Source organism: Chrysochloris asiatica, unplaced genomic scaffold (genome assembly GCF_000296735.1).
Source record: "Chrysochloris asiatica unplaced genomic scaffold, ChrAsi1.0 scaffold00051, whole genome shotgun sequence".
Classification (NCBI taxonomy): Eukaryota; Metazoa; Chordata; class Mammalia; order Afrosoricida; family Chrysochloridae; genus Chrysochloris; species Chrysochloris asiatica.
Window position 1 is genome coordinate 14,051,077 of NW_006408569.1, and position 12,571 is coordinate 14,063,647.

Here is a 12,571-nt window from a genome sequence, read left to right on the forward strand (position 1 = left end):
CTTAAATTCCTTTCTCTGGGTATAAAAATAAGTCAAATGCTTATAGTTAAAGGAATTCAGGTTTAGATATGCATCTCAGAAGAATGCTTACAGGATGTAAAAGAAAAAAAAATCATTGGTTATTTATGCATCTGTTGTTAGAAAACTGTAGATTGCTGTCTATTTCCTATAGAATTTTAAGTGCCACATTAAATCACATTATTCAGTGCTAACAGATATCCTTAGAATTATGTAATATGAGGGGTTTAAAAAGAGAGAGTACATTTTCTCCTTTTTTATGGACAATTTAAAAATCTTTACAGGAGCATTTATTATATTCCCATTTGCCACCACTGGGTCTCATCACTCTTGAAGATATTTTTTTTTCAATTTCCTTATATGCCCATTTCCTTTTAGCAATATCTTGCTTTTCCTTTTTAAATGTGAACTTGAATATTAAAACAGATGCAAAGGAGAGTACTACTTACACATAAACTCTTGAACTGCATTTTTATCATTTGCTCTGTGGAAAAAACCCAATTGTATGAAATTGATAGCAACATTTTAGTATATCCTCAGGTCCCTGGAGAAAAGCAATGTGCTTAGACAGATGATCTGATTTTATGAGCACATAGCTGAAGTCTAGCACGGCGCATTTGTCTTTATGCTCCTACTTTTTTCAGGGACTATGAAAACACATTTAGGCACTAGTTTCACTTTCCAACAATGAACTGCAAAGCCTATGACAATGCATAGCATTTTCTTTGATGTTTTTCATGATGCACATCAAAATGTAGCCCACTATCAGCACAGAAACCGTAATCTGAGCTTATTAATAAGAAAACAGGAGCCTTAGTATATGAATTCATTTTGATTATCTACCCTCACTGAGGACTGTGATTTGGATTCTACTCAAATATGAATTAGTTTAAATGTTGTTCTGCAGCGACTGTTGAATTTATTCATTATGCTATAATACTTTACTTATGAAACTACGTTTGAAAATCCTTTGTTGTATATCAGGATAAAATTACAGTACTCAGGGATATTGATTATTGCTTGTAATTGCCATCATAATAGCCTACAATTCTCTGTCTTTCTTCTACATCTTAATGATATACCAAACCAAATCAATATCCAACATATTGGGCCACTTACATTGTCTCAAAAATCCAATTATTCTTCTTCATAAATATGCAACAGATTGAAGATTTTATCGCCAAACATTAAGTAAAATAGCCTCATATTGCTGGGTTTTTCCTTTATGCCATATGAATGTATCAGAGTGTTACTATATAGAGTCAGGTGTATGAAAGTGACATTTTGTCACCTCTAGAGTAATGATGGGGCAGGAATAGAGAGGCAGAAATGCAGACTAGAGAGGGTAGCCAGACATTAAAGAAGAAATCCACTGCCTTATGCCACGGAGGAGGTTTTCATGGTCTAAAGAGGAAGTGCAATGAAATGGAGAGAGTGTAGAGCTATGAATTACTCATTCAAGAAAGCATTTGTTCTTATTACTACTATACACTGTTTCTCTGATCTTGGAGTAAAGCAGGTGATTTCGGAAGCAGTGATAAGTTCTCTAAAGTCTCATCAACTAAATGGTAGTTTCTTTGCAATGTTTTTCTATTCATCCAAAAACAGTTAAGACACTTTTGAAACTTACTATCATAAGACCATGTGACAAAGTAGAAAAATATACCTTTATTATAGAATATTCTTCTAAAATATTGAATTTAGTTAGCCTAGGTGGTTAGAATTTGGAGCTCATTGGATGAAGAATGTGGTTAGCAGGTGGAATGGGGCGGCCATGGATAAACACTATTATTTTTAAATCCCAAGTCCAAATTTAATAATGTTGTTGCCTGGCTATGCTGCTTTTGAGAGACTACTTTGGATAAACCCAGTTTCCGTAACTGAAAAATGAGGTTAGACTAGTAAATGATATCGGAAGTCCCTTCCAACTCTGTAATTCAATAGCCATCATTACCACATTTTTAGTCATTGTTCTCAAAAGGCACAAGGTAAAACTGTGGTTCAATTCAACATCATCCACATACCAAAGTCAACCAAAGGCATACTTATTTTGTAGCTAAAAAATCTTGGACTCATATATTAGTATGTCTACTAACTGCATTTGGAATATACAGAAATCAACTTGACTACATTTGTGGAAAGAGAAGAAAAGCTCCATATCATCAGCCCAAACAAGGCCAGGGCAGACTGTGGAGACCATCAACTGCTATAATAGAAATACCGCAAATGGATGCTAGTAATCACCATAAATGTATTCTCTCACAGTTCCCTCAGCTGTTGTTGTTGTTAAGTGCTGTCAAGTTGGTTCCGATCCATAGAGACCCTGTATAGGGTTTCCAAGGAGCGGCTTATGAGCTTGAACCACCGACCTTGCAGTCAGTCCAGCAGTCCAGCGCATTAACCCACAGCACCACAGAGTGCTGGCTCTTGAGGAAGGCTTTCTCTTTGCCTGCTGTGGGGGAAAGTCCTTGTCTCCCTCCTTTCAGCATCTGTAGGCTCAGCGTTCCTTGGAGATCTCCATTCATCTTGGCATCTATCTTCCCCTGGATCTAGGAGCTTCACAATGCAGGGATCCCAGGTCCAAAATACACACTTCATTTCAAGCTCTTCTACCTTTCTGGTAGTAGGTTCCTCTTTCTCCTCCCAAGCCTCTCCTTTTATCTCTTACGAATGGTGCTGTTAACTTCAAGGTCAGCAGTTTGAAACTACCAGCTGTTCCGCAGGAGAAAGATGAGGCTTTCTGCTCCCGTAAAGATTTGCAGCCTTGGAAACCCTGTGCAGGGTCACTATGAGTCGGAACCGACTCCATGGTACTTAACAACCATAACAAGATAAAAGCAGTCCTAGTGTGGTGCTGCAGGTTAATGGGCTGGACTGCAAGGACGGTTTGAACCATAATATTGGCAGTTCAAGCTCACCGCCCACTCCATGGAAACCCTATACAGGGTCACTGTGAGTCAGAACAAACTCAATGGCACTTAACAACAACAACAAGATAAAAGGAGATGCGTGCCACACCCTTGGGAATCTCCCATAAATCTGATCAGGGTGGTGATTATATAAAGGGTAGTGGATTCCACCCTGGCAAAATCTTGGAAAATTCTATCTTGCAATTTTCCCTCAAACATGTTTTCTTGAATATATTTTCTTAAAAAAAAATAATAAATTGTATCTTATTGCCCATACTGTTTTGAAGCTATCCTTCTTTCAACTGGTAATATCTATAAACAGTTTTCCTAGTAAATACATATTCTTTTAAAACATAATTTTCAATGACTATAAAATAGTATACCTAAACAAATGGTTATTATTGGGCATTTAGGTTTGTTTGTTTGCTTGTTGTTATTATAAATAATACAATGACCAACTTCTTGGATATATTATCATACACATAATTTTCTAAGGATCAATTTTAAGAGGCATAATTATTAGATCAAAGAATATACATATTTAAATTATTTTGATACATAATACCAAATCGTTCTCCAGAAAACCTTGTGAATCTGACTCCCCTCAGGAATATAATCCTTTTAAAACAAAAACAAAACCCTTTAACTTCTTCATACCAACACAAGTTCTCTAAAGTGAATATATTTTTTAAATGTACTGGCATATGGAGGGTTGGCTTTCTTTTAAATGAATATGCTTTTGTTCTTTAAAAATGGAAGCAGAACATCAGTCTTAAAACAATCTGATTGATTTATACATTTGCGCACATGTTGTATGTACAAAGTGATGGTGGCTCTTTGCTTAGTGGAGGTTTTTTCTTTTGTCGTACATTAAAATCCACTACTGGAATTAATGTGTTTGGATTAACTATGTATTTTAGTGGCCCAGGCAGCACAATGGAGTGGTCATGATTAAAAACTTTGGAGTGTGAATGACTTGGGTTCCCATTTTAGCTCTGTTATTCAACTTGCTATATAGGCAACTCATTGTTGTTGTTTTTGTTAAGTACTGTCGAGTCAGTTCTGACCCATAGTGAACCTGTATAGTGTTTCCAAGGAGTGACTGGTGAACTTGAATCACCGACCTTGGGGATCAAACCAACTTTGCAATCCAGCACATTAATCCGCACCAGCACCACACCAATTAGTAAGGGGAAATTTGCAAGTACTGTTTTCTAGGACGTTCTGACTGACAAAATGCCCTGCTGCAAGATTCTGGTTTTGAATCAATTCTTGAGAACAGTTAGTAAAATAAGAGCGTAATATAGGACTCTTGGGTGGCGATTCAAGCTCACTATACAGGGTCACTAAGGGTCGGAACCGACTTGATGGCACTTAACAACAACAACATAGTAAATAATACCAATATGGAAGGTTAACGCTTGTAGATTGAGAAATCCACTAACCAGCAAGTTGGAGAGCACAAGACTCCTTTTTTTTTTCCACTTCTAAAGGTCTGAGAAAACAAGGGGGAGCCCGCCAAAAGCAATTACAGTTAACCCTTATTACAGGACAATTTCAACCAGCCCCCTCCAGTTCCTCTGAGCTTTGTCATAGCATGACTGTTTGATATTAATGGAATTTGTGTTTTTATAACAACTAGATTTGGTTTTTATAGCTCCAATTTTTGTGTTCTTTTCATAGGCATTTCTTGTTCAAACATGGATCTGGTTCCTCCGCTATCTTCAGTGCAGCCAGCCAAAACTACCCTCTGACGTCTAATACCGTGTACTCGCCCCCTCCCAGGCCACTTCCTCGAAGCACCTTTTCTCGACCTGCCTTTACCTTCAACAAACCTTACAGGTGTTGTAACTGGAAGTGCACGGCCTTGAGCGCTACTGCAATCACAGTGACTCTGGCTTTGTTATTGGCCTATGTGATTGGTAAGCCCTTTTTTTCCATGCATCACTTTCTTGGTATTCAAAGTTTTGTTTTGCTAGTGGAATGGGGGAGTTCTCTCAATGCTGGGATAGACACAGGTTTAGTATTATAAATAACAAATGGATTTCTAATTCATTTTTTCTGTGTACTTCCTAACCTTAACTACTGCTGAGGAGAGTAAGAAATGCGCCTTGAGAAGAAATATTGATACTACTAACAGTCTTATTGATTGCAATTACTGTAGCTAACCAATTTCTTTTCAATTAAAAGGTTGTTATGGTTTTCTCATTAGAAGTCATAAGTACTATTCTACAATTGCTGCTTAAATTATAGTTACACAGTAATACCTGTTGCCATCAAATGAATTCAGACTCAGTGACCCTATCAAACAGGGTAAAACGGCCCTGTATGGTTTCCAAGACTGTCGAGAGGAGGCAGACTGCCACATCTTTCAACCACAGAGAAAATGGTAGGTTCGAACCACCACCCTTTCAAACGACCTATTATTGCATTAGGCAAATCTGCTGCATGGTTGTCAGCTGAGTGCTGAACCATGGTACCACCAAGTTCCTTTAAACAAGAGTACTAGTCCTAAACTTTCAGGTAGTAATTTCCTTAAGGAGCCCTGGTGTGGTGCCGTAGAATAAAGCACTGGACTGTAAGCTCAGTTTGTACGTTAAGGATGGCGGCTCAAACTCACCAGCCGCTCCTCGGAAACTGCATACAAGGTGGCTAAGAGTCAGAACCGACTGAAAGGCACTTAACAACAACAACAATTTCCTTAAAGCAGTAGTTAACAAATGGAAAGGATCAGAAAAATCCAGCATATCCTTTCATCCCAGGAATTCTGATTTTTACATGTGCCAAAAAAAAAAAAAGAAAAGAAAGAAACAGAAGAAAAAAGTCTCCTTATTTTCACATGGTAAATAGCTGTAGAATTGTATGGTTACTGTGTGTGGGAAGATAAAGCAGAAAAGAATCACGAGGCACTCTTTTCCACTTCTAAGGAACAATGTTGTTGTTGTTAAGTCACCCTGATTAAAGTCACCCTCACTTGATAGCAAATTGTATTGATTCTTCTAGATGGCATTTTATTTTGAATGAACATTAATTTCTTTGCTTGAGTGATTCTGCAGTTTAAAATGTAAATTAACTTAAGAAACATGCATTTTGTGGAAACCCAATTCCTAGAATGAATAGATTATGGTGGAAACTTTTTATACAGGTATATCACCAGTAACTTACTTGCTAGTTTAACGCAATTACCTAATTGAAGCAAGTTTAACCAATAAGACACAGTGAACATGATTCTGATATGTAGCTAAACCAGCTGCTCAACACTTAACAACAACACTTGACATTCACTTATCCAAAATGTAAACAACAAGACAGTTCAAATAACCAGTTTTTTATAGGAGTTGTAGAACCTGTGGCACTGTAGGATAAACTCTAGATTGCTAACTGCAAGGTTAGCAGTTCAAGCCCACCAGCTATTCCTCAGAAACCCTATACAAAGTCATTGTGAGTCGGAACTAATTAAACAGCACTTAACAACAACAATAATAACCAGAAATATGTCTTATCTCAGTCATTTCAGGATAACATGACATGGATGTTTATTTGGTTTCTAATAACCTATATGAGAAGGATTCTTGAAGGCATGTAGGTAGGGAATGAGAAAGGACTGCAACTCAAATGTAATTTTAAGATGAAATCCTCTAAATCAAGGACTAATTTTGAAATGTTTAAATGCAGCTGTTGTTGGTGTTAATTGACATCGAGTTAGTTTAATATCATATGGGGTTTCCGAGGAGTTTGAACCACTGACATTGCAGTTAGCAGTCCATTGCTTATCCTACAGTGCCACAACAGGAAAATGCATTGTTGTGGCTGTTAAGTACCCTCAAGTCAGTTCTAACTCATAGTGACCCTGTATAGGGTTTCTGAGGGGTGACTGGTGGATTTGAACTGCCAACCTTGTGGACCAATACTTATCCTACAGTGCAGGCAAATGCATAGAGACTCTTTAAAATTGGCGTATGAGACTGCTTAAACCAAGTGGCTTTACACGAGACAGAGAATTAAACTCAAAGTCAGCCCAAGGCCATTTCCTATGACGTGGACGTCAGATGTGCTTCCACCCGACAACTTTTACCCTATTCTGATATATTCTGATACCAACTATCCCTCCCACAGCACTCTCTGCTTCATATCTAGGTTTGATAATCCATTACAATGACCACACAGAACTCATAACAATATGATTATGGGGTTTATTTGGGAAGTGAGCAGGGTACAATTCAGGATCAAAAAAGCTCAGGACACAGCAGTTGTCCAGTCAGAAATGCCTTTTGTGTGCCATATTGCGGGCATGCCTCAGTCTTGACTTCTGCCTCTCAACCATGTGGCCCCTTGGCATCTGTCCTGCTCCAGCAAATATTGCAAAGATCTTTAAGCCCGTCTGTGAATGCACAAAGGGAACATTCTTCAAGCCAGTCTACTGCCTGAAGGCACTGAGCTGTATTCAGTAGTCCATTGGCCTACAGTCTGAAACTGCTGTCTCTCTGCCATCGCCTCTGCTGTTGGTTGCTTTTCTAAGTAGGGATAACACACTCCACTTGTGCTCTTCCTTCTTGATGGTCCTGGGATCGTCCATTCCTGTTTCTGATATGGCTCCTTTTAAACCTAGCTGGATGACAAAACTAACCAATCCCAGCCTTAAGAGTCCTGTACACCTTATTTGCATGGTCCCATGCAATCACTTACGGAGTCCTGGTGTGGCGCTGTGAGTTAATGCACCAGACTGCAAAGCCGTTTGAACTGCAAGGTTGGCAGTTCAAACTCACCAGCTGCTCCTTGGAAGCCCTATACAGGGTCACTATGGGTTGGAACCGACTCTACGGCACTTCACAACAACAACCCAGTCACTTGATGGGCATTAAGACATTGGAGAGAAAAGCCACATCAAGTAAATTTAAAGGTACCGGAGACAAACTGGTTTTATAGATTATCTCTAACTTTTACTATATATAACAACAATGTTTTAGAGACAAGAATTACTGCAATTATTGCATATTGCAAAGTTGGTTCTAACCTATGGTGACCCTGTATAGGGTTTCCAAGGACTGGCTGGTGGATTGGAATGGCCAGCCTTGTTGTTTGCAGTTCAGTGCTTATACTAGTCCTTGATATAAACAAATACAGGTTTATAGGTTTATAAACAAACTCTTTATAGATTTATACTATATTTAAGGAGTCCTGGTGTGGTGCTGCAGGCTAATGTGCTGGACTGCCAGGCTGCTTTGAAACTCAAGGTTGGTGGTTCAAGCTCACTAGCCGCTCCTTAGAAACCCCATACAGGGTTGCTGAGTCTAAACTGACTCTACAGCACTTAACAGCAATAACAACAGCTGTATTTAATCTGTATTTCTATTTAAATTTATAATGGTGAGCACTCCTGTATGAAAAATTTTATTATATATGCTCAGTATGGTTTAATTAAATTATTTATTTATTTCATAAAGTGAAAATAGAACATCCAGTCATTTTAAGGTTTGCCTTTTTATAGGGTAAAAAAATGACATATCAGTGTGACATAACAGTAAGGTAATATATCTCATTATGTGCATGGACTGTTAGACCTCTGCCTTATTGGACATGCTGCCTTGCACAAATTACTTAATCTTTTCAGGACTCTGTCTTTTCATCTCTAAAATGGGCCTAATAACAGTACCTATAAGATTGTTGTTGTTGTTAAGTACCATGGAGTCGGTTCCAACTCATGACCCTGCAGAGGGTTTCCGAGGCTATAAATATTTATGGGAGCAGAAAGCCTCATCTTTCTCCCTCGGAACGCTGATAGTTTCGAACTACCGACCTTGATGTTATAAAGATGTTCCCAAAGCATTTAGAGTAATTCCTAAAACATAGTAAGTGTCCTATAAGTGTTTATTATTGTTATTGTCACTTTTATCATTATAATTATTTGACTATTAAGATTATTATTTAAAATACTATTAAAATAGTTCTCAGGATTAACTGTTTTATTCATTGTTTATGTCACAGCACTTTGAATAGTGTCTGGCATATAGCAGCCCTCTCAGTGGATGATTGTTGAAAACATGAATTATGCTAAGCACTTTAACTGGTATTAGGTCATTTAATTCTCACAACCATCCTTAAGGGTATATTGTTGTTGTTGAGTGCCATTGAGTCGATTCCGACTCATAGCGGCCCCGTTTAGTGTTATTTGTATTTTATAAATGAACACACTGAGGCACAGTAAAGTTTAGAGGTTGCATGGAGGTCACAGTGAGATTAAGTAGTCACACAACTAGGAGGTGGTGGTCCTTGGATTCAAACCAAAACAACCTGCCTGACTCTAGAGCTCAAACTCTTTAACTCTATACCTCCCTTGCCTTTTTTCCACTGAACTATACGAAATAAAACCACCAAACAACATTTTTTTCTTATGCTGTTGTTGTTGTTGTTAAGTGCTGTTGAGTCTGTTTTAATTTATAGCAACCCTGTATAGGGTTTCTCAGGAGCAGATGGTGAGTTTGAACCACTGACTTTGTGATTCAAACAGACCTTGCAGTCCAGTACTTATCCTACAGCACCACACCAGGACTTACTTTTCTTATATGGTGGTGTTGGCTGTGTGCCATGGAGTAGTTTCTGACTCATAGCGACCCTGTACAGGGTTTTCGAAGCTGTAAATCTTTATGGGAGCAGAATGCCTCACCTTTCTCCCATGGAACAGCTGGTATTTTCGAACTGCTAACCTTGCTGTTCACAGCTCGATTCATAACCACTACACTACCAGAGCTCCTTTTTATGTAGAATTTGCTAATTAAATCGGATATAACAAATCATCTATTGCAGTGGTAAGTTCAACTAAGATTGGTTGATTGATGAGAGAAATCTGTTGAAATAATAGACTGTGATTTTTTTAGATACACATATCAAGCTAACTTCTGGCAGAGTCTGTTGAACGGGTTTCAAATGAAGAGTTGTTGGTGACAAACATTGTAACTATGTTCCTAGTTCTGTAGTGAATTGAACATTATGTAACTTTGGAGAAATCGCTTAAAATCTCTTCCTCAACTTCCCCCAAATATGCCACCTGAAAAGGGTAGAGTGAAAATTCATATATAGGCATTAAGGTGAAAGATGTCACATAAGAACCGTAACATACAATATGATTTTTAAATGGCTTTCTGTGGTTGAAATAAAAAGTATTACATTTCAAAATATGAAACCATTTTACCCTCAACTCTTGCTGAGTCTGTAAGAGTCATCGCTTTTTTTTTTTAATCCCCCTCTTGCAGTTGCTGTGTAACCCAAGTAAAATCTTTCACTGTAACTATTTACTGCTTCTGTTTCCCGTGCAAATTCCTTTCTGCTATTTCATTTTCCGCCATTATCCATTATCCATAACCTTTAGCTACTAATGACTGTATGCTGTGTTGCCCTCAATCCACTAGGGGATATCATGTCAATATCAATGGGACTTCAGTAGGCATTCTGTGCATTATGGCTCTGTAAGTAGTCATTGGAAAACAATGGAAATCCAGCAGGTGAAAAGCCAGAATGGGGTAGTTCAGTCAACCAACCCCATTCCCACACCTTCCCACTATAATTTTTGGGTCAGCAAGAGAATAATTTCTTTGAATAAGTTCTGAGGTCATAAAATTTGGTGAAAGGAGGCATGGAAAGGTACTGATTAGATAAAGATATCATGGGATAGCTATTGTCATCACTTCCCCATAAATCTGTAATATTTTCCATCTGAATCAAAAACTATGTCCTCACTCTTCATCCTCTTTGATATTTTGGCATCAGTGATGAATCAGTGCCAGTCAGAAGCACATTTGCTTGAATTTACAAATAAGCCATATGAAGTAGTAGTCAAGAAGACAGATGACTGTATGCAAGGCATCAAGAGAAGGCGGGGTTAAGGGGCTTGATCAATGGTTGTAAAGGGCACAAACAGCTTCTCTGGCAATCTTTGATGTTTTGATCAAGTTTCTTCAGTCAGCAGTTTATAAAAGAGGCAATAGAAATTCACAGGAAATACAAGCTTACAAGAATATATTGTGTCTATGGTCAATTGAACTGTTGTATTCAGTGAGTTAAGGAGTAAGGTGTCCTGGCTCTCAGACACAATAAAAACCCATTGTCTTTGTCAATGCCATGCCATACATGAATGATCCTTTTCCTCTGTCATGAAATTCATAGCAAGTCATAGAACTTTCAGGAAATGCAGGAGAGTCCCAACTCTGCAGATATCTCCTGGCCATGACATACTCTGTAGGCTACATTAGAAAGTTCACCAGGATGGATATAAGAATACAGAATTAAGAAAGACAGAACATTGAACCCTGTTCTCAGATCCAGATTAGAGATGTTTTTCCTAGGTGCACAACAGAATGAAACCCAGCCTCGTCCTGCACCTTCCTCACAATCGCTCTTACGCTGCTGCCACTGTGCCAATCCATCTCCTTGGGGGTCGTCCTCTTTTTCACTGACCCTCCACTTTACCAAGAATTATGTTCTTATTCAGGTACCGATCCCTCCTGATAATATGTCTGCAGTATAAGACACGACGTCTCACCATCTTGGCTTCTGAGAAGCATTCCAGCTGTACTTCTTCCAATATAGATTTGCTTGTTCTTCTGGTAGTTCATGGCACTTTTAATTTTTTTCAACACCATAACTCAAATGTATCAATACTTTGGTCTTCCTTATTCATTGTCCAATTTGTACATGCATATGAGACTTGAAAATACTACACTAGCTTGGTCAGGTGCACCTTAGTCCTCAAACTGACAGCTATGCTCTTAAAACTTTAAAGAGGTCTTGTGCAGCAGATCTGCCTAATGCAATATGTCGTCTGATTTCTTGACTGCTGCTTCCATGCGTGTTGATGGTGGATCCAAGCAGAATGAAGATTAGAGATAAAACTACTCTAAAAGGAAAAGGGCCTGCCTCACCTTGTACTCCTCACTAAAACTGAGTAACACTGACTTTAGTACTTTCTTCTGCTTCCTAGACACAATTGCCCTATATTTTAATACTGTTACGACCATGGAGTAAGTATGTGCTGAAAATGATAGAATAAGATGAGCATAATGTGTTCATTTTGCCTTCCTCAAAAATAAAATGCAAATACCCCACTATGCAAGAAAGAAATGAAATAGAATATGGCATGTTCTGATTTTGTGAAATTCAAGATTTTGTATTTTGTGTAATGTTTTGAAATTTAAAGGAGAGAACAAAAATGGAGAATTTTTATCCAATAAATTTAAATACAATGTTCCCATTGACAAAGTTTGACTAAATATAGATAAATATGCTCATCAAAAACTATCTCTCTTCACTTACTAGCTACTCTGTTAATGTCTTTGTGCCTCAGATTGCTCATCCATAAAATGGGAATATTGGTACCTTCTTTAATGAGTTTTCTTTATACTTTAAATACAATGAGGCATGTAAAACACTCAGGATATTACTTAGAAGATCCAAATAAAGGTAAATGATTATTATTATTTGTGGAATATGAGTTTATTAGTACTATTAACTGGAGCTAAAGTAAGCATGCTATTGTTATTGTTTTGCACTGTCCAGTTAATTTTCAACTCACAATGACTCGATAAGAAAACTGATCCATAGAGTGTTCTAGGCTATAATATTTACAGGAGAAAATTGTCTCTTTTTTTGTC

At 37.9% G+C, this 12,571-nt stretch overlaps 1 protein-coding gene across 3 annotated transcripts in view; it reads left to right on the forward strand.

Annotated features, from left to right (window-relative positions):
* TENM1 (teneurin transmembrane protein 1) overlaps positions 1-12,571 on the forward strand; it is an 884,561-nt gene that overhangs the window by 386,495 nt on the left and 485,495 nt on the right. For all 3 annotated transcript variants that reach the window (XM_006862844.1, XM_006862842.1, XM_006862843.1), the window contains exon 5: positions 4,611-4,849. In XM_006862844.1, the coding sequence (XP_006862906.1) occupies positions 4,611-4,849 (239 nt within the window). The remainder of the gene's footprint in view (positions 1-4,610; positions 4,850-12,571) is intronic.